Source organism: Erinaceus europaeus, chromosome 6 (genome assembly GCF_950295315.1).
Source record: "Erinaceus europaeus chromosome 6, mEriEur2.1, whole genome shotgun sequence".
Lineage (NCBI taxonomy): Eukaryota > Metazoa > Chordata > Mammalia > Eulipotyphla > Erinaceidae > Erinaceus > Erinaceus europaeus.
Genome location: NC_080167.1, coordinates 4,557,547 through 4,578,469, shown reverse-complemented (window position 1 = coordinate 4,578,469; position 20,923 = coordinate 4,557,547). Strand labels below are relative to the sequence as shown.

Genomic DNA, 20,923 nt, shown 5'->3' with positions numbered 1-20,923 from the left:
GAGGGAGAGGGGGAGAGAGGGAGGGAGAGGGGGAGAGAGAGAGGGAGGGAGAGGGGGAGAGAGAGAGGGAGGGAGAGGGGGAGAGAGAGAGGGAGGGAGAGGGGGAGGGAGAGAGAGGGAAAGGGGAGAGAGGGAGGGGTAAAGGAAGAGGGGGAGGAGAGGAAGAGGGAGAGAGAGAGGGAGACACAGATAAATAGGGACTGGGTGGGCAGTGGTACACCTGGCTAAGCACACATAGTACTAAGTGCAAGGATCTGGGTTCGAGGCCCTGGCTCCCCATCTGCAGGAAGGTTGTTTCACAAGTGGTGAAGCAGGTCAGAAGATGTCTTTCCTTCTCTGTCTCTAGCTCTCCCTCCTCTCTCAATTTCTCTTTGTCTTATTCAATTAAAAAAAAAAAGGAAACATGTCTGCCAGGTGGACTGATTTGTAGTGCTCGAACCGAGCCTCAGTGACTAGAGGTAAAAAAAGAAAAAAGAAGGGAGTCAGGCAGTAGCGCAAAGCACAAGGACCGGTGTGAGGATCCCAGTTCTTCTTCTTCTAGCGTTTGCCCTTCTTCCGTAGCCAGTCAACAGCGTCAGGTTGAGCCTGATGTCAAGTTTCGAGACCTCCTTTGAATCTGGAGAGGTGGCAGTCGTTGACTATGTGGGTCATAGTCTGTCTGGAGCCGCAGGGGCAGTTCGGGTCGTCTCTGGCTCCCCAGCAATGGATCCCAGTCTGAGCCCCCGGCTCCCCACCTGCAGGGGAGTCGCTTCACAGGCAGTGAAGCAGGTCTGCAGGTGTCTATCTTTCTCTCCCCCTCTCTGTCTTCCCCTCCTCTCTCCATTTCTCTCTGTCCTGTCCAATAACGGCGACATCAGTAACAATAGCAATAATAACTACAACAATAAAACAACAAGGGCAACAAAAGGGGATAAATAAATACATATTTAATAAATAAATACATACTAAAAAAAGAAAAAAGAAAGAAAGAGAAATATAGAGACGGGGGTTGGGAGGTAGCTCAGCCAGTAGAGCACACACCTTACCAAGACCTGGGTTCGAGGCCCGGCACTGCATGGCAGTATCACAGCCCAGGGCACGCTGCACGGATGCTGGGGCAGTACTGCGGCATCTCTCCTGCATCCCCCATCTGAAATAAAAACAACAATGAAGGAGTGAACACACAGGGCTCAGCAACAGGGCTTGGTGGGCACCTCCCACCAGAGCAGGGACCCACCCAGCCTGCCGAGCCCCCAGGGACTCCGCCAGCTGTGCGGCTGACTCTTTCCAAGATTGTCCTTCCCTTGGGGCCTCAGTTTCTCCTTATGTTAACCGAGTGTTGGATTAAAGGCGCTCCTGGGCCAGCGAGCTGTATCACTCACCTGCTTTGCCATCCATGTGATCTGGGTTTGAGCCCTGGCCCCACATGGGGGAACACTATGGCACTGGGGGGAGATGCCAGTGCTGTGGTTTCTCTCTGTCTCCATCTCTCTCTTGTTTTGTCATCTCTGGGGCCTCACAATTCTGGGCCGACTTTTCCAGATAGAGACGAGAAGGGGCTGGGTGGCGGCAGTGAACCCCGCAGTATGGGTGCTACCTACCGTGGATAAGGCTGCAGTTTAAGCCCCTAGGGGGAAGCTTCATGAGTGGGAAGGAGTCCTGTATGTCTTTTTTTTTTTTTTTTTTTGCCTCCAAGGTTATTGCTGGGGCTCAGTGCCTGCACCATGAATCCACTGCTCCTGGAGACCATTCCCCCCCTTTTTGTTGTAGCCTTGTTATGGTTATTATTGTTGATGTTGTTCGTTGTTGGATAGGACAGAGAGAAATGGAGAGAGGAGGGGCAGACAGAGAGGGGGAGAGAAAGACAGACACCTGCAGACCTGCTTCACCGCCTGTGAAGCGAATCCCCTGCAGGTGGGGAACCGGGGGCTCGAACCGGGATCCCTACGCGGGTCCTTGCACTTTGTGTCACATGCGTTTAACACACTGGGCTACTGCCCGATCCCCCCACATGTCTTTCTGTCTGTCTGTCTCCACCGTTCATCTCAACTTCTCTCTCCAAAAACTAAATAAGATATAATATACAGATAACAATGAGAGAGATGGAGGGAGGAGGAAGAAGAGGAGGAGGAAGAAGAGGAGGAGGAGGAAGAACCAAGGCTCAGAAACAACTTGGAGGAGGGCTGGGGAGAGTGTTTCTGCACAGACCTTCACGCCTGAGGCTCTGAAGTCCCAGGCTCAGTTCATGGCATCACCATCAGGCAGATCTCAACAGGCAACAGGGGTCCACTCTCTTTCATTAAAAAAAAAAAGAATTTAAAAAATATTTATTGATTGATTCCCTTTTGTTGCCCTTGTTGTTTTATTGTTGTAGTTATTGTTGATGTTGTCGTTGGATAGGACAGAGAGAAACGGAGAGAGGAGGGGCAGACAGAGAGGGGGAGAGAAAGACAGACACCTGCAGACCTGCTTCACCGCCTGGGAAGCGACTCCCCTGCAGATGGCGAGCTGGGGGCTCGAACCGGGATCCTTACGCCGGTCCTTGCGCTTTAAAAATGAATTTTTTTTTGTCTCCAGGGTTGTCACTGGGGCTCGGTGCCTGCACTACGAATCCACTGCTCCTGAAGGTTTTTTTTTTCTCCCTTTTGTTGCTCTTGTTATCTTTGTGGTTGTTGTTGTTATTGTAGTTGTCATTGCTGTCACTGTTGTTGTTGGACAGGACAGAGAGAAATGGAGAGAGGAGGGGAAAACAGAGACGGGAGAGAGAAAGACAGACACCTGCAGACCTGCTTCACCGCCTGTGAAGCGACTCCCCTGTAGGTGGGGAGCCGGGGGCTCGAACCAGGATCCTTAGTCCAGTCCTTGTGCTTAGGCCATGTGTGCTTAACCTGCTGTGCTATGGCTCAGCCCCTGAGAATTTTTTTTTTTTTTTTACTTATTGCCACCAGGGTCATAGCTGGTACCCTGTGCCTGCACTATGAATCCATGGCTGTCGGTGGTCATTTTATCTCCCCCCTTCCTTCCTTCCTTCCTTCCTTCCTTTTCTTTCTTTTCTGTTTTCATTACATAGGACAGAGAGAAATTGAGAGGGGAGGGGGAGATAGAGAAGGAGAGAGAAAGACAGACACCTGCAGCCCTGCTTCACTATTGTGAAGTTTTTCCCCTGTAGGTGGGAAGTGGGGGATTGAACCTGAGTGATTGCACATGGTAATGTGTGTGCTTAACTGAGTGAGCTACTGCCAGGCCCCCAAACAAAGTATTTAAAAAATAATTGGGGGGGGGCTGGGTGGTGGTGCACCAGGTTGAAGGCACATGTTACAATGTTCAAGGACTCAGGTTTGAGCCCCCTTCAGGGGGAAAGCTTTACAAGTGGTGACTCAGGGCAGCAGGTGTCTCTCTGTCATTCTCCCTCTCTGTCTCCCCCTTCCCTCTTGATTTCTGGTTGACTCTATCCAATAAATAAATATAGATAATAAAAAATTTGAATAATCACTTGGAACAAGCCAAAACGATCGCCCCCTCCCTATTGGGTTGGCCTTGAAAATCTCTGTGAAGACCAGAAGTGGTAATGCCTCTCCAGCAGATGGAAGCCAGTGGGGCTCTGGGGTGGGGGTGGGGTCTGAATGGAAGGTTCTGGAACGGAACACCAACCTCCAGCTGCTTCTGCACAGAGGCACAGGCCTGATGGAGTGAGGGCTGAGGAGGTGACCTCGTTCAGAGCGGCAGCACTGGGGCGGCTCCAGCCTCCCGGCGGAAGGGACAGGCTTGTCACGCAGCCTGGTTTAGGGGGTGCTCTTCCACACCCTGGGGCCAGGTACACATTACCAAGCACAAGGGCCTGGGTTCGAGTCTCTGTTCTCCACCTGCGGAAGGGACGTTTCCTGAGCAGTGGAACAGTGGGTTTAGGTATCTCTCCTTTCTGTCTTTCTCTGTTTTGTTCTGTCTTTCACCCTCTTTCAAAGAAAAAGGAAAGAATAACAGCTGGGCGTAGTGGAGTCACTGTGCCGGCACCGAGCCCCAGTGATAACCCTAGAGGCAAAACAAAACCCAACAACTAAAATAAGACATTTAATTACAAATCCCCAAGCCCAGGCTCCATCTCTGATCAATACGTCAGAACCTTGTTCACAAGGATCAAGTCTCAAGGGTTTATTTTATTTTATTTATTATTGAATAGAGACTAAGAGAAATTGAGAGGGGAGAGGGAAATAGGAAGAGAGACAGAGAGATACCTGCAGCTCTACTTCACCACTTGTAAAGCTTTCCCCAGGGCTTGAACCTGGGTCCTTGTGCACTGTAATGTGTGTGCTTAACCAGGTCTGCCACCACCTGCCCCCCCCTTTAATTGCCACCAGGGTACAGGCCAGGCAGCGGTGCACCCTATTAAGCACACACAGCAGGAAGCACAAGGACCTCTGCTCCCCATCTGCAGGAGGGACGCTTCACGAGCTGTGAAGCAGGGCTGCAGGTCTCTCTGTCTCTCTATCTATCTCCCCTTCCTTCTCAATTTCTCTCTGTCCTGCCAAATAAAATCAGAAAGAAAAAAAAAAAAAGGAAAAAATGGCCACCAGAAGTGGTGGATTCATAGTGCACTGAGTCCCAGCGATAACTCTGGAGGCAAAACAAACAAACAAACAAACAAAAAAGATTGCTGGGAGTCAGGCGGTGGCGCAGTGGGTTAAGCGCACATGGCGCAAAGCGCAAGGGCCGGTGTAAGGATCCCGGTTCGAGCCCCCGGCTCCCCACCTGCAGGGAGTCGCTTCACAGACGGTGAAGTAGGTCTGCAGGTGTCTGTCTTTCTCTCCCCCTCTCTGTCTTCCCCTCCTCTCTCCATTTCTCTCTGTCCTACCCAACAACAATGACATCAATAATAACTACAACAATAAAACAACAAGGGCACTTGATGTCCTCCTCCGGCTGGTGAGAGTTAAGCTGAAGCATAGAAACTAAACGCTGGGGATTGGGCGGTGGCGCAGCGGGTTAAGCACACATGGTGGAAAGCGCAAGGACTGGCTCAAAGATCCCGGTTTGAGCCCCCGGCTCCCCACCTGCAGGGGAGTCACTTCACAATCGGTGAAGCAGGCCTGCAGCTATCTATCTGTCTTTCTCTCTCCCTCTCTGTCTTCCCCTCCTCTCTCCATTTCTTTCTGTCCTATCCAACAATGACGACATCAATAACAACAACAATGATAACTACAGCAATAAAAAACAGCAAGGGCAACAAAAGGGAAAATACATAAGTAAATATTAAAAAAATAAAACAAATAACATACTTTAAAATAAGTCAATAAAAATAAATCTTAAAAGTAAAATTAAAAAAAAAACCCCACTGGAGCTCTGGAAGCAGGCCTAGAGCCTTGCATCTTGGGGAAGGTGGGGATGCCCCCACTGGACTAGAGAGAAACCAGAGTGGGTGGTGGTGAAGTGTCTTGGCTGGGCCTCCCGCTAATTAAGGCATCAGCCCCAAACACGTAAAACCAGCCTCCTCAGCCCATCCACATGCAGCCGTGTTCCCCACAGCAGGGAGGGCCACCTCTCAAAGGCCTGGGGACTCTGAAATGGGGACAAGGAGCTGGGTCACAGGGTGCCTGGGGGACAGGGGACAGAAGCCTTGGAGGCAGAGGAGTGGAATGACCCAGGTAGTGTGCATCCTGTCACCAAGTGGGTGGACACTGGCCGTGGGTGAAAGGGGGGCCCAGAGCCCAGGCTCGCCAGGCCCATGGCTTCCCACCCCCTCTCACATTTTTTTAAAAGATCTTGTTTGTTTATGTATTTATTTTTGCCTCCAAGATTATTGCTGTAGTACCTGCACTACAAATCCACTGCTCCTGGAGGCTATTTTCCCCCCTTTTGTTGCCCTTGTTGTTTATCATTGTTTTTGTTATTATTGTTTTTTTAAAGATTTTAAAAGATTTTATTTATTTATTTTAAATATTTATTTATTCCCTTTTGTTGCCCTTCCCTTGTTGTTTTATCGTTGTAGCTATTATTGTTGTTGTTATTGATGTTGTCGTTGTTGGATAGGACAGAGAGAAATGGAGAGAGGAGGGGAAGACAGAGAGGGGGAGAGAAAGACAGACACCTGCAGACCTGCTTCACCGCTTGTGAAGTGACTCCCCTGCAGGTGGGGAGCCGGGGGCTCGATCCTGGATCCTTACGCCAGTCCTTGCGCTTTGCTTAACCCGCTGTGCTACTGCCCGACTTCCAGATTTTATTTATTTATTAATGAGAAAGATAGGAGAGAGAAAGAACCAGACACCACTCTGGCACATGTGCTGCCAGGGATCAAACTCAGAACCTCCTGCTTGAGAGTCCAAAGCTTTATCACTGCGCCACCTCCCGGACCACATATTGTTGTTGTTGGACAGGACAGAGAGAAATGGAGAGAGGAGGGGAAGACAGAGAGGGGGAGAGAAAGACAGACACCTGCAGACCTGCTTCACTGCCTGTGAGGAGACTTCTTTGTGGGGGTCCTTGAGCTTCGTACTATGTGTGCACGTAACCTGGTGTGACACTGCCTGCCTCCCCCCCCCAGGGAATGCATTTCTCATTATTTCTCCATTGCCCTTGTTGTTTTATTGTTGTAGTTATTATTGATGTTGTTGTTGTTGAGTAGGACAGAGAGAAATGGAGAGAGCAGGGGAAGACAGAGAGGAGGAGAGATAGATAGACACCTGCAGACCTGCTTCACCGCCTGTGAAGCGACTCCCCTGCAGGTGGGGAGCCGGGGGCTTGAACTGGAATTCTTATGCTGGTCTTTGTGCTTTGTGCCACGTGAGCTTAACAGCTGTGCTACAGCCCGACTCCCTATTTCTCCATTTTTTAAAAATTTGTGCTTACTAGTAAGTTACAAGATTGTGGGGATCTAGTGCCACACCACACCCACGACCATTCATCTTGCCCCGAAGGACACGAATGATGTCATCTTTTTGATGGCAGAGTAGTATTCCATGGAATATCTATCCCATAACTTCTCTATCCCGTCATCTGTCGATGGGCATTTAAGCTGCTTCCACTCTTTGGTATGTCCCCTCGAATTAGTGTTTATCCGTTGGACAGATGCCCAGGAGTGGGACTGCTGCGTCATAAGGTAGTTACATTTTTTTTTTGCCTCCAGGGTTATTTCTGGGGCTCGGTGCCTGCACCATGAATCCACTGTTCCTGGAGGCCATTTTTTCCCCTTTTGTTGCCCTTGTTGTTGTAGCCTCGTTGTGGTTATTATTGTTATTGTTGATGTCGTCGTTGTTGGATAGGACAGAGAGAAATGGAGAGAGGAGGGGAAGACAGAGAGGAGGAGAGAAAGACAGACACCTGCAGACCTGCTTCACCACCTGTGAAGCGACTCCCCTGCAGGTGGGGAGCCGGGGGCTCGAACCGGGATCCTTACGCCGGTCCTTGCACCAAATTTGCGCCACCTGCGCTTAACCCGCTACACTACTGCCCGACTCCTTAAGTTTTTAAGATTAATTTATTTATTCTCCCTTTTGTTGCCCTTGTTTTTTATTGTTGTTGTAGTTATTATTATTGATGTTGTTGTTAGATAGGACAGAGAGAAGTGGAGAGAGGAGGGGAAGACAGAGAGGGGGAGAGAAAGACAGACACCTGCAGACCTGCTTCACCGCCTGTGAAGCGACTCCCCTGCAGGTGGGGAGCCGGGGGCTCGAACCCGGATCCCTGAGCCGGTCCTTGCGCTTTGTGCCACCTGCGCTCAACCTTCTGCGCTACCGCCGGACGCCCGGCGACTGCATTTTTATTTAAGGACATGCAGGGGGTGCATTTCTGTGAATGCAGAAGAACCCCAGCACGACTGGAGCACCTGGCGCCTGCAAGCCGGGCGCTTTTCGGTCTTGCCGCCTCCCCAGGCCCGGGTCCCGGGGCACCTGCAGCAGCGCCGCTCGCGGTGGTCCTCCCGCCGCCAGGGGGCGCAGGAGCGAGGCCCAGGCGCCGCCTCTGCTCCGTCCCCGCGTTGGGCTTCGCGCTGGCGTGGTTTGGTCCTCGCCGCGCTCCGTCGCCGGGGCAACGAGCGAGCGGGAGAAACGGCCGGCGGCTGAGCCAGGTGGCGGCGGGGTGCGGTCCCGGGGGCTGGACGCAGTTTCGGGAGCTGACGGGCTACTGGGGAGCCGCGCGGCCGGGGTGCTGCCGCCCTCCCCCCAGAAGCTCCAGCCCGCCCTGCTGCACGGAGACCCCGGGCCCTCCCGGGGCAGGAAGCGGCACTGCAGGTGCAACAGGGAGCCCCCCTCCACACTTTGCAGCCCCGGGCTGGGAGGTCCCCGGGATGCGGGGAGGGGCTTGTCCCTGCCGTTCGGTAGAGCCGCGGTAGGCAGGGCCCCGGTTTGCAGAGTCCCGGTTTGCAGAGTCCCGGTTTGCAGGGCCGCGGTTTGCAGAGTCCCGGTTTGCAGAGCCCCGGTTTGCAGAGTCCCGGTTTGCAGAGTCCCGGTTTGCAGGGCCGCGGTTTGCAGAGTCCCGGTTTGCAGAGTCCCGGTTTGCAGAGTTCCGGTTTGCAGAGTCCCGATTTGCAGGGCCCAAATTTGCAGGGCCCTGGTTTGCAGGGCCCCGGTTTGCAGAGTCCCGGTTTGCAGGGCCGCGGTTTGCAGAGCCCCGGTTTGCAGAGTCCCGGTTTGCAGAGTTCCGGTTTGCAGGGCCCCGGTTTGCAGGGCCCCGGTTTGCAGAGTCCCGGTTTGCAGAGTTCCGGTTTGCAGGGCCCCGGTTTGCAGGGCCCCGGTTTGCAGAGTCCCGGTTTGCAGGGCCCCGGTTTGCAGAGTCCCGGTTTGCAGGTCCCCCGGTTTGCAGGGCCCCGGTTTGCAGAGTCCCGGTTTGCAGAGTCCCGGTTTGCAGGTCCCCCGGTTTGCAGGGCCCCGGTTTGCAGAGCCCCGGTTTGCAGAGTCCCGGTTTGCAGAGTCCCGGTTTGCAGGGCCCCCGGTTTGCAGGGCCCCGGTTTGCAGAGTCCCGGTTTGCAGAGTCCCGGTTTGCAGAGCCCCGGTTTGCAGAGTCCCGGTTTGCAGAGTCCCGGTTTGCAGAGTTCCGGTTTGCAGAGTCCCGATTTGCAGGGCCCAGGTTTGCAGGGCCCTGGTTTGCAGGGCCCCGGTTTGCAGAGTCCCGGTTTGCAGGGCCGCGGTTTGCAGAGTCCCGGTTTGCAGAGTCCCGGTTTGCAGAGTTCCGGTTTGCAGAGTCCCGATTTGCAGGGCCCAGGTTTGCAGGGCCCTGGTTTGCAGGGCCCTGGTTTGCAGAGTCCCGGTTTGCAGGGCCGCGGTTTGCAGAGCCCCGGTTTGCAGAGTCCCGGTTTGCAGAGTTCCGGTTTGCAGGGCCCCGGTTTGCAGGGCCCCGGTTTGCAGAGTCCCGGTTTGCAGGGCCCCGGTTTGCAGAGTCCCGGTTTGCAGGTCCCCCGGTTTGCAGGGCCCCGGTTTGCAGAGTCCCGGTTTGCAGAGTCCCGGTTTGCAGGTCCCCCGGTTTGCAGGGCCCCGGTTTGCAGAGCCCCGGTTTGCAGAGCCCCGGTTTGCAGAGTCCCGGTTTGCAGGGCCCCCGGTTTGCAGGGCCCCGGTTTGCAGAGTCCCGGTTTGCAGAGTCCCGGTTTGCAGGGCCGCGGTTTGCAGAGTCCCGGTTTGCAGGTCCCCCGGTTTGCAGGGCCCCGGTTTGCAGAGTCCCGGTTTGCAGGGCCCCCGGTTTGCAGGGTCCCGGTTTGCAGGGCCCAGGTTTGCAGGGCCCCGGTTTGCAGGGCCGCGGTTTGCAGAGCCCCGGTTTGCAGAGTCCCGGTTTGCAGAGTTCCGGTTTGCAGGGCCCCGGTTTGCAGGGCCCCGGTTTGCAGAGTCCCGGTTTGCAGGGCCCCGGTTTGCAGAGTCCCGGTTTGCAGGTCCCCCGGTTTGCAGGGCCCCGGTTTGCAGAGTCCCGGTTTGCAGGTCCCCCGGTTTGCAGGGCCCCGGTTTGCAGAGCCCCGGTTTGCAGAGTCCCGGTTTGCAGAGTCCCGGTTTGCAGGGCCCCCGGTTTGCAGGGCCCCGGTTTGCAGAGTCCCGGTTTGCAGAGTCCCGGTTTGCAGGTCCCCCGGTTTGCAGGGCCCCGGTTTGCAGAGTCCCGGTTTGCAGGGTCCCGATTTGCAGGGCCCAGGTTTGCAGGGCCCTGGTTTGCAGGGCCCCGGTTTGCAGAGTCCCGGTTTGCAGGGCCGCGGTTTGCAGAGCCCCGGTTTGCAGAGTCCCGGTTTGCAGAGTTCCGGTTTGCAGGGCCCCGGTTTGCAGGGCCCCGGTTTGCAGAGTCCCGGTTTGCAGGGCCCCGGTTTGCAGAGTCCCGGTTTGCAGGTCCCCCGGTTTGCAGGGCCCCGGTTTGCAGAGTCCCGGTTTGCAGAGTCCCGGTTTGCAGGTCCCCCGGTTTGCAGGGCCCTGGTTTGCAGAGCCCCGGTTTGCAGAGTCCCGGTTTGCAGAGTCCCGGTTTGCAGGGCCCCCGGTTTGCAGAGTCCCGGTTTGCAGAGTCCCGGTTTGCAGGGCCCCCGGTTTGCAGAGTCCCGGTTTGCAGAGTCCCGGTTTGCAGGGCCGCGGTTTGCAGAGTCCCGGTTTGCAGGTCCCCCGGTTTGCAGGGCCCCGGTTTGCAGAGTCCCGGTTTGCAGAGTCCCGGTTTGCAGGGCCGCGGTTTGCAGAGTCCCGGTTTGCAGGTCCCCCGGTTTGCAGGGCCCCGGTTTGCAGAGTCCCGGTTTGCAGGGCCCCCGGTTTGCAGGGTCCCGGTTTGCAGGGCCCAGGTTTGCAGGGCCCCGGTTTGCAGGGCCGCGGTTTGCAGAGCCCCGGTTTGCAGAGTCCCGGTTTGCAGAGTTCCGGTTTGCAGGGCCCCGGTTTGCAGGGCCCCGGTTTGCAGAGTCCCGGTTTGCAGGGCCCCGGTTTGCAGAGTCCCGGTTTGCAGGTCCCCCGGTTTGCAGGGCCCCGGTTTGCAGAGTCCCGGTTTGCAGGTCCCCCGGTTTGCAGGTCCCCCGGTTTGCAGGGCCCCGGTTTGCAGAGCCCCGGTTTGCAGAGTCCCGGTTTGCAGAGTCCCGGTTTGCAGGGCCCCCGGTTTGCAGGGCCCCGGTTTGCAGAGTCCCGGTTTGCAGAGTCCCGGTTTGCAGGGCCCCCGGTTTGCAGGGCCGCTGTTTGCAGAGCCCCGGTTTGCAGAGTCCCGGTTTGCAGGGCCCCGGTTTGCAGGGCCCCGGTTTGCAGAGTCCCGGTTTGCAGGGCCCCCGGTTTGCAGAGTCCCGGTTTGCAGGGCCCCGGTTTGCAGGGCCCCGGTTTGCAGAGTCCCGGTTTGCAGAGCCCCGGTTTGCAGGGCCCTCGGTTTGCAGAGTCCCGGTTTGCAGAGCCCCGGTTTGCAGAGTTCCGGTTTGCAGGGCCCCGGTTTGCAGAGTCCCGGTTTGCAGAGTCCCGGTTTGCAGGGTCCCCGGTTTGCAGGGCCCCGGTTTGCAGGGCCCCGGTTTGCAGAGTCCCGGTTTGCAGGGCCCCGGTTTGCAGAGTCCCGGTTTGCAGAGTCCCGGTTTGCAGGGCCGCGGTTTGCAGAGTCCCGGTTTGCAGGTCCCCCGGTTTGCATGGCCCCGGTTTGCAGAGTCCCGGTTTGCAGGGCCCCCGGTTTGCAGGGTCCCGGTTTGCAGGGCCCAGGTTTGCAGGGCCCTGGTTTGCAGGGCCCCGGTTTGCAGAGTCCCTGTTTGCAGGGCCGCGGTTTGCAGAGCCCCGGTTTGCAGAGTCCCGGTTTGCAGAGTCCCGGTTTGCAGGGCCCCGGTTTGCAGGGTCCCGGTTTGCAGAGTCCCGGTTTGCAGGGCCCCCGGTTTGCAGAGTCCCGGTTTGCAGGGCCCCGGTTTGCAGAGTCCCGGTTTGCAGAGCCCCGGTTTGCAGGGCCCTCGGTTTGCAGAGTCCCGGTTTGCAGAGCCCCGGTTTGCAGAGTTCCGGTTTGCAGGGCCCCGGTTTGCAGAGTCCCGGTTTGCAGGGCCCCGGTTTGCAGAGTCCCGGTTGGCAGAGTCCCGGTTTGCAGGGCCGCGGTTTGCAGAGTCCCGGTTTGCAGGTCCCCCGGTTTGCAGGGCCCCGGTTTGCAGAGTCCCGGTTTGCAGGGCCCCCGGTTTGCAGGGTCCCGGTTTGCAGGGCCCCGGTTTGCAGGGCCCCGGTTTGCAGGGTCCCGGTTTGCAGGGCCCCCGGTTTGCAGAGTCCCGGTTTGCAGGGCCCCGGTTTGCAGGGCCCCCGGTTTGCAGAGCCCCGGTTTGCAGAGCCCCGGTTTGCAGAGTTCCGGTTTGCAGAGTCCCGGTTTGCAGAGCCCCGGTTTGCAGAGTCCCGGTTTGCAGAGTCCCGGTTTGCAGAGTCCCGGTTTGCAGAGCCCCGGTTTGCAGGGCCCCCGGTTTGCCGAGTCCCGGTTTGCAGGGCCCCGGTTTGCAGAGTCCCGGTTTGCAGAGTCCCGGTTTGCAGAGTCCCGGTTTGCAGGGCCGCGGTTTGCAGAGTTCCGGTTTGCAGGGCCCCGGTTTGCAGGGCCCCGGTTTGCAGGGCCCCGGTTTGCAGAGTCCCGGTTTGCAGGGCCCCGGTTTGCAGAGTCCCGGTTTGCAGGTCCCCTGGTTTGCAGGGCCCCGGTTTGCAGAGTCCCGGTTTGCAGGTCCCCCGGTTTGCAGGGCCCCGGTTTGCAGGGCCCAGGTTTGCAGGGCCCAGATTTGCAGGGCCCCGGTTTGCAGGTCCCCAGGTTTGCAGGGCCCCGGTTTGCAGAGTCCCGGTTTGCAGAGTCCCGGTTTGCAGGTCCCCCGGTTTGCAGGGCCCCGGTTTGCAGGGCCCAGGTTTGCAGGGCCCTGGTTTGCAGGGCCCGGGTTTGCTGGGCCCTGGTTTGCAGAGCCCCGGTTTACAGAGTCCTGGTTGGTTTGCAGGACCCCGGTTTACAAAGCCCCGGTTTGCAGAGCCCCGGTTTGCAGAGCCCCGGTTTGCAGAGCCCGGGTTTGCAGAGTCCCGGTTTGCAGGGCCCTGGGGATGGCCTGCAGCGAGTGGTCTCCAGGATGCTGGTGCCCGGGCCTCGCGGGGCTCCGGGGCGATGACAGCTGTGGGGGGGGCGTCTGTGCCCCCAGACGCGGGTGCCCCCAGCTCACGGCCCCGCCACCCCGCAGATGGCGCTGCCCACCCTGTCCTGCTCGTGGGGCGGACACAGGCCTGCGGAGCGGCAGCAGGCCCGGCAGCGCCAGCGCGAGCAGGAGGCCCGGCAGCGGGGGCAGTGGGACCAGAACAGCCGCTACTTCCGCCTGTCGGATGTGCGCAGCTCCAAGCAGGCCGAGTGGAGCTCTCAGGCCTCCTACCTGCGCAGGTGACCGGGGCGGGTGGCCGGGTGGCAGGTGGGAGAAGGCGGCACCCGGGTGGGTGGGAGCCCCGTGGCCCCCCAAGGGGGGGCAGTGCTGTGGTATCTTTTCTCTTTACCTCTGTCTTTTTTTTTTCTTTTTAAAAATATTTATTCCCTTTTGTTGCCCTTGTTGTTTTATTCTTGTAGTTGTTATTGATGTCGTTGTTGGATAGGACAGAGAGAAATGGAGAGAGGAGGGGAAGACAGAGAGGGGGAGAGAAAGACAGACACCTGCAGACCTGCTTCACCGCCTGTGAAGCGACTCCCCTGCAGGTGGGGAGCTGGGTCTCGAACCCGGATCCTTATGCCGGTCCTTGAGCTTCATGGCATGTGCTCTTAACCCGCTGCGCCACCACCGGACTCCCTCCCTCTGTCTTTCACACAGGGAAATAAAGAGCGGTGGGGGTGGGGGGTGCACCCGGTTGAGTGCACACACCACTGTGCACAAGGGCCCCAGGTTCAAGCTCCCCGTCCCCGCCTGCAGGGGGGAAGCTTTACGAGCCGTGCTGTAGTGCTTGCAGGCGTCCATCTCTGTCTCCCCTTTCCCGCTCAATTCATCTATGTTGCTCTGCAGTAAAATAAATAGTCAAAGTTGGGGGGGGCCTTTGAGCTGGGGAGGCGGTAGCGTTGTGTATGTGGGAGGCAGGCCCTGGGTTCGTTCCCTGGCACTGCATTAACATCAGAAGGAAGTGTCTGCAGGGCCAGGGGGCGAGCGTAATGCTTCTGCAAAGGACTGTCGTGTCCGAGGCTCTGAGGTCCCGGCTTCCATCCCCGGCAGCACCACCAGCCGGAGCTGAGCAGGGCTCCGGGAAAGGGTAGAAATAAAGAGAAGCAGGAGTCGGGCGGTAGCGCAGCGGGATAAGCACTCGAGATGCAAAGCGCAAGGACCGGCGCATAAGGATCCCGGTTCAAGCCCCCGGCTCCCCACCTGCAGGGGAGTCGCTTCACAGGCGGTGAAGCAGGTCTGCAGGTGTCTATCTTTCTCTCCATCTCTCTGTCTTCCCCTCCTCTCTCCATTTCTCTCTGTCCTATCCAACAATAACAACTACAATGACAACAAGAAACAAGGGCAACAAAAGGGAATAAATAAGTGAAATAAGTATATAAAAAAAGAAATAGAGAGAAGGGTCCATAGACTGGAGAAGTCGCCCTGTGCCCTCATCCCCAGAGGAACCCTGACTGGACCACATCTTCCCACACGCTCCCCTGGCCTGTAAGGATTCTCAGATGCAGAACCAGACGCAGACAGACGTCCTTCCGGTGCCCCGCTGCAGAACGGGGACGGTGGGGCTGAGCCAGCCTGCTTGCAGGGAGCTGTGCCGCCAGAGGCATCCCTGGGCACAGTGCCCGCTGTGGGACGCAGCTGGGAGACCCTTAGCGACCAGGCCCCCTGACGCCCCCAGGCTGAGCTGGCCACCCCGCACCCCCAGCATGCACGTCCAGGCCCCCTGACGCCCCCCAGGCTGAGCTGGCCACCCTGCACCCCCAGCATGCACGCCTACCAGCGCGAGAAGCTGCAGCAGGCGGCCAGGCAGCACCTGGAGGCCCGGCGGGAGCGGCTGCGACAACTGCTGGTGGAGGAGCAGGACCTGCTGGCCCGGGAGCTGGAGGAGCTGAGCCTGGATGGCCGTGAGAGCAGACTCCGGGCGCGGCACGGGAGCCTCAGGGCGGCCAGAGAGGAGCAGAGGAGGCGGGTGAGTCCTGCTCCATCTGTCTGTCTGTCTGCTCAGCACAGGCCCGGCCCGCGCACACTCTCCCTCCCCTTCTCTTGGCCCAGCTCCGAGCTCCCGGTTTGCAGAGACCTTCTGAAGGGGTCGGAGGCCTCGCTCAGCCCCTCCGCCTTCTGGAGCCTTCTGGCTGTTCTGAGACTGAGCGCAGCACCTATGATGCCCCCTCCTGTGACTGTGGGAAGAGGCCCCTGCAGCCGAGCTGAGCCGGGCTGAGCAGAGGCTGCCGGATGTGGGGGAGCTGTGAGGACGTGAACGCTTCTGCTTTCTCCACAGACGGCTGAGCAGCTCCTGTACGAGCACTGGAGGAACAACAACTCCAAGCTCCGGGAGGTGAGAGCCCAGGAGATCGGCAGCCTCTGAGCCTTGCGTTAGGCATTGAGAGATGAGTGTGTCACTCTTGAGAGGGTATGCGGGCTGGGGGTCGAACCCAGGGCCTTGTCCGCAGAGTCCTGTGCTCTGCCTGCCGGGGGATCCCTCCCCACCCCCGCTGCCTGTGGTGCCAAGGTAAATGGAGGAGGCAGTCTGCCGTCTGACCGCTCCGGCAGGTGGCCCCACGTGGGGCGCAGGGAGGAGGGTTGTGCCACTCTGCCCACCCGGGCCGGGCCCCCGAGCTCACACCCAGCGTGTGGCGCTGTGCCCCGTGGCGAGGAGATTCGCCGGCTCCCCTCCTCCCCCCAGATGGAGCTGGACCTTCACAAGAAGCACGTGATCGACTCCTGGGGGGCGCAGAGAGAGGAGAAGAAGCAGGTGTGGTGGGGCAGGGGCTGTCTTTGTCTTTGTCTTTGGGGGGGTGTCCTTGTTGAGAGAGAGCCCTGCCCAGCCACACCTGGGACACGTGTCCGGACCCTCGCGAGCTGGCCGGGCAGGGGAGCAGGCGGGTGTGGGCGGGCAGCCTGGCGCAGGGTCAGTGCGCTGGGAGCACCTTGCACCTGGGGCGGGACACGCAGCCCTTGGGGACCCAGCGGACCTGGACTCCCTCGCCCCCGCAGCAAGAGGCCAAGGAGGAGAAGGAGAACGAGCAGCAAGAGAACGAATACGAGGCGGCCCGGAGGGAGGCGCTGGCCCGCCTGCGGGCTGAGGAGGAGAGGCGGCGGCAGCAGGAGAGGCTGCGGGCCGAGGAGCTGCGGCAGCAGGTGCAGGAGCTGCGGCTGAAGGAGACGGAGGTGAGGGGGCGCCCCCGGGACGTGAACCCCGCTCGCAGTGCCTGCCCCTCCCTCCCGGGCCCCGACTCCAGCACCCACCTGCCCCCACCCTCCCGCGCGTCCGCGAGGCTGGGCTGGGGGCCGCTGACCCCAGAGCTTCCCGGCGCTGTGCTCACAGGCCACCAAGCTGCAGAAGGAGCAGGAGAACCTGCTGACCCAGCGCTGGGAGCTGCAGAGGCTGGAGGACGAGAGGAAGCAGATGGCGGCGCTCAGGCAGAAGGCGGAGCTGGGGTGCGAGAGCTGAGTCCTGCCTGCCCTGCCCGCCCCTGCCCTGCCCTGCCTGCGCTGCCTGCCCCTGCCCTGCCTGCCCCTTCCCTGCCCTGCCCCTGCCCTGCCTGCCCCTTCCCTGCCCTGCCTGCCCCTGTCCTGCCTGCCCCTTCCCTGCCCTGCCTGCCCCTGCCCTGCCTGCCCTGCCCTGCCCTGCCCTGCCTGCCCCTGCCCTGCCCCTGCCCTGCCTTGCCCTGCCCTGCTTGCCCCTGCCCTGCCCAGCCCACCCGGCCCTGCCTGCTCCTGCCCTGCCCACCTGGCCCACCCTGTCCTGGCCCTGCCCTGCCCTCCCCTCCCTGCCTGCCCTGCCCTGTCTGCCCTGCCTGCCCTGCCTGTCTGCCCTGAGCCCTGTCCACCCCATGATGGTCAGCGTGGAGCCTGAGGCCCGTGTTTGCTTGCAGGCGCTTCCTGAGACACCAGTATAACGTGCAGCTGCACCAGCGCGCCCGGCAGGTCCAGGAGGAGCTGGTGAGTGCAGGGGCGGCGGCCCACATCCTGGCTGAGTGTCCCCCTCAGAGCCTTGCACCCTTCCCTCCCCAGGAGGCTGTGGAGTGTCCCTCACTGCACCGCCCGGGAGAGCCCCCCCCCCCCCCCGCTTGCTTAGTGTGAAGCCCTCCTGGTGCTCCCCTCCATCACCAGGCCGGCCGTCCTGGGAGCTGCCCTGACCCTCGTCCTGAAGGGCCACGGTGGCTGTGGGGACAAGGGTGGCGCGTGAGAGGCTCGGTCACCCACGGGCCCTCGGGAAGGGCAGGGTGGCAGCTGCGGAGGGCACCCACGGCTTCCTTCCCCAGGAGGCAGACAGGCGCATCCTGGAGGCCCTACTGGAGGAAGAGGCAGCGGAGCAGCGCCGGGAACAGGCCCGGCGAGACCAGGCCCTGGCGGATGCCGCCCAGATGAAGCGCGCCATCGAGGAGCAGCTGCGGCTGGAGCAGGAGCGGGAGGCAGAGCTGCAGATGCTGCTGAGGTGAGGCTGGGCCCTGGCGAGTCGAGGGGTCTCCAGGCTGAGGCCCGTCTCCCCAGCTCATGAGGATGAACAGGCCCAGGGATGATCTTCGAGCTCCTGGGTTACGGGCCACCGAGGCGCCAGGCCCGGAGAGAGAAGGGGCCTGGGAGCGTGGGGGCACCTCAGGCCTGCACCCTCCCCCCTCCCGGCTCAGGGTCCCCAGGGTGCTGCTGTGACCTGGTTGCAAGTGCCCACCGGCTGGGAGGCGCTCAAGGGAACAGAGGGCCGTGGGCACTCACTGTGGGCCCTCGCCTGCGGCCTCCTGCGGTCCGGCTGCGTTTGACGGGAGGCCGGCCCACAGCCAGGTGTCCACGGCTGCCGCCGGTGGCTCTGGGGGCCTGTCATCCCCTGCCGTCACGGCTCTGTGTTCCATAGGGAGGAGGCCAAGGAGGTGTGGAAACAGAGAGAGGCCGAGTGGGCCCGAGAGCAGAGCGCCCGGGACAGACTGATGAGCGAGGTAACCCTGGCACCCCTGGTCTGGCCGGGGGCCGGGACAGTTGGCACGCACACTCTGGGGACGGGATCCCTTGATCCGAGCTCACTCAGGAGATGAGTGCAGGGCCGTGAAAAGGCCACACAGACCCCCACCGCGCTGACTCCAGGCCTCTCCCTCTTGTCTGCCGTGTGTCCCCATTGCGTGGGACGGCAGGCCACGCTCATGTGCGTGTGGACACGGCCCCTTCACGGGCTGGCCCCTCATCTGCCACGACAGCTGTTCAGGGCAGCGGGGCAGACAGTAGGGCGTCGCCTCCTGACACCCTGGAATCCCTGGAAACTGCCTTTTCTCCCCAGTGATAGAATAGCACGTCCTCACGTAGAGCCGAGTCCGCTGCAGGTGTCCCTCCCACCCACGGCCATTTCTGTCCCCCCAGAGGCTGGCCGGTGGCCGTGGCCGTGGCGATGGCTCCTGGGTCTGATGGGGGGACATGTGCTGGCCTGGGGCCAGGCATGTCCTGCGCAAAGCCCAGGCTAAAGAAAACGCTCCCCCGGACGGCTGTGGTTTCTTCTTCCCGGTCTCACACTGGTCACCGTGTGTGACCCGGGGGCGGAAGCCCAGGTTGGGCCGGCCCGACTCCCCTCCTTCCCTCTGCGGAGCACAGGTTCTGGCAGGGCGACAGCAGCAGATTCAAGAGAAGATCGAGCAGAACCGACGGGCGCAGGAGGAGGCCCTGAGGCTCAGGGAGCAGCTGATCCGCAGCCTGGAGGAGGCCAGGGAGTCGGCCCTGCGGGAGAGGGAGGAGAGCGAGGAGCGCAAGTCTGCCCGGAAGCGGGAGCTGGAGGCCCAGGTGGGGGCTGTGGCCCGGGAGGCCCAGAGACAGCCTGACGCGGGGCCAGATTGGGGAGTGGTGTGTCTGTCCCTCTGGATTTCTGGCCGTTGTGCATCTCCCAAGGCAGCAAGGCTGTGGCAGCTTCCCCTCCCCATCCCCGTCCCCGTCCCCGTCCCCGTCCCAGTCCCCTTGCTGTGTTTGGAATCTGGGAGCCTTGTAGGTAACCAGGTGTCCTGGCCAGCAGCTGAATGGGGGGCGTCCCCCCACTCCCTGAGGCTCCGGCAGGTGAATCCCCTCTCTCTCCCTCCCTCTCTCTCTCCCTTTCCCTCTCTCTCCCTTTCCCTTTCTCTCCCTCTCTCTCCCTTTCCCTTTCTCTCCCTCTCTCTCTCCCTTTCCCTCTCTCCTTTTCCCTCTCCTTCCCTCTCTCCCTCCCCCCTCCCTCCCTCTCCCCTTCTTCCCTCTCTCCCTTTCTCTCTTCCTCTCCATGTCTCTCTCCCTCCCCCTCCCTCCCCCTCCTTCCCTCTCTCTCCCTCTCTTCCTCCCCCCTCCCCTTCTACCCTCTCCCTCTCTCCATGTCTCTCTTCCTCTCCCTTTCTCTTCCTCTCTCCATGTCTCTCTTCCTCTCTCCATGTCTCTCCCTCTCCCTCCCCCCCCAGGTCGCAGAGCAGCAGCTGCAGCTGCAGGAGGCCGACCAGCAGGAGGTGGCAGCGCAGGAGGCGGCCAGGCAGGCGGAGCAGCTCTCGGATGCCCTTCTGCAGCGTGAAGCCACCCTGCTGGCCAGACAGGGCTTCCGGCCCAAGGTGGGCACCGCCCCTCTCTCGCGAGCCCCCCTCCCCGGCCTGGGGCGGCTTTGCTGGCTCGCGGCCTGCCAGCCTCTGAGCTGTGGGCCCACGGTGCCCGCCGGTCTGAGAAGGTGCCCGTGCTGATGGGTCCTGCCCATCCGGCCCTCTGCCCCCTCCTCCCACCCCTCCCTCTCTGGCCGCCCCCCCCCCCCCCCCGACTCCTGTGTAGAGAAGCAGAGCGTCCCTGCTCTTGCGGGGTCGCTGGGGCCTCAGCCAGTCCCTGCAGACTCCGCGGGGCGTTGTGCGACGGTCCCGGGCAGTGGCGCTGGCGGCACAGGGGTGGGAGCAGAGGCAGCGGGTTCAGGTGAAGCCCCTCACGACTGGCTCTGAGCCACACGCTGCCCCCGGCCACCTCAGACGCGTGAAGCCACGTGCTCTGTGGCGGGGTCACTGCCCACGTCCGGTCGTTCTAACACCTGCTCTCTCTCCGCAGCCTCACGGGCGCCCCAGGGTCGCGTGGGACTGACTGCTGGGGTGCCCGGCCGCCAGCCCCCAGCAGGAGGCCCACCCGCCCCTCCTCCACGAGAGGTTTTATCCATGTGTGGACTGTGCTGCACGCCGCCCTGTGACCTGGCCGTAAATGACATTCGATCCCAAGTCCGCTGGGGGTGTGGCCGCACTCGGGGACGCGACATGTGGCCCCACTGTCCTCGGCCTCCAGCGGAGACTCCGGCCGGAGAGCTGGGGCCAGTCTACTCTCTCTTGCTGCCGCAGACGTGTCGCCGTTCTCTGGCCAGCCAGCTGCGGTCTGGGGCAGCTCAGCTCAGCTCGTGGGCCCAGTGCTCCCACCCAGAGCATACCTTGTATTCTGCAAGAAGCCAGTGAGCCCCGTGGGAGCTGACAGGGCTGCTCCCCAGACAGCTGAGGGGTGTCTCCTGCAGGGACACGGGGAAGGGACCACAGTGCCTGTGCTCAGGAGGGATTCCGGAGGGGCAGGTCTAGCCGGCCCTCCGGCCTGCACTTTGAACACCAATTTGGGGGACCTTGGGGCTGTGAAGAGGCGCCAAGGGACAGAGACACTGAAGCTGAGGAAACCAGCTCAGGCTCAGCCACCGTGAGACCAGAGGCTCGCCCCAGTGGCACAGTGCTCAGCGGGCACGGCAGACACACCTGTCCCTGCGGTGGTCACCATCTTCTCTTTATGACTTCCGTTTCTTTTCAGACTTTTCCTGACTTTTATGTTGTGTCCCTTGGGCCAGCTCAGCTGTGAAGACCTCAGCCTGGCTGTCTTGTCTGGAATTCCCCGGGGCCCCACTTCCATTATGTTCGTTCACACTGATTTCCCGACGTCGGCGCTTCATTGATGGTGAAATAAAGTTTGGCTTTGACCGAT

General features: G+C 60.4%; 1 protein-coding gene across 2 annotated transcripts; it reads left to right on the top strand.

Moving 5' to 3' along the window:
• Nucleotides 1-8,039: 8,039 nt before the first annotated feature.
• Nucleotides 8,040-20,923, top strand: TCHP (trichoplein keratin filament binding). Of its 2 annotated transcripts, XM_060192596.1 has the most exons (13): nt 8,040-8,198; nt 13,052-13,245; nt 14,768-14,972; nt 15,282-15,338; nt 15,687-15,755; nt 15,998-16,171; nt 16,329-16,441; nt 16,879-16,945; nt 17,269-17,441; nt 17,856-17,937; nt 18,581-18,766; nt 19,405-19,548; nt 20,024-20,923. In XM_060192596.1, exons 2-13 carry the CDS (start codon nt 13,052-13,054, stop codon nt 20,054-20,056), a joined length of 1,497 nt encoding a protein of 498 aa, XP_060048579.1. In that variant the 5' UTR covers nt 8,040-8,198; the 3' UTR covers nt 20,057-20,923. The 2 variants fall into 2 exon arrangements, with proteins under 2 accessions (XP_060048579.1, XP_060048580.1); XM_060192597.1 differs by lacking the exon at nt 8,040-8,198 and having other exon boundaries at nt 13,112-13,245; nt 14,709-14,972.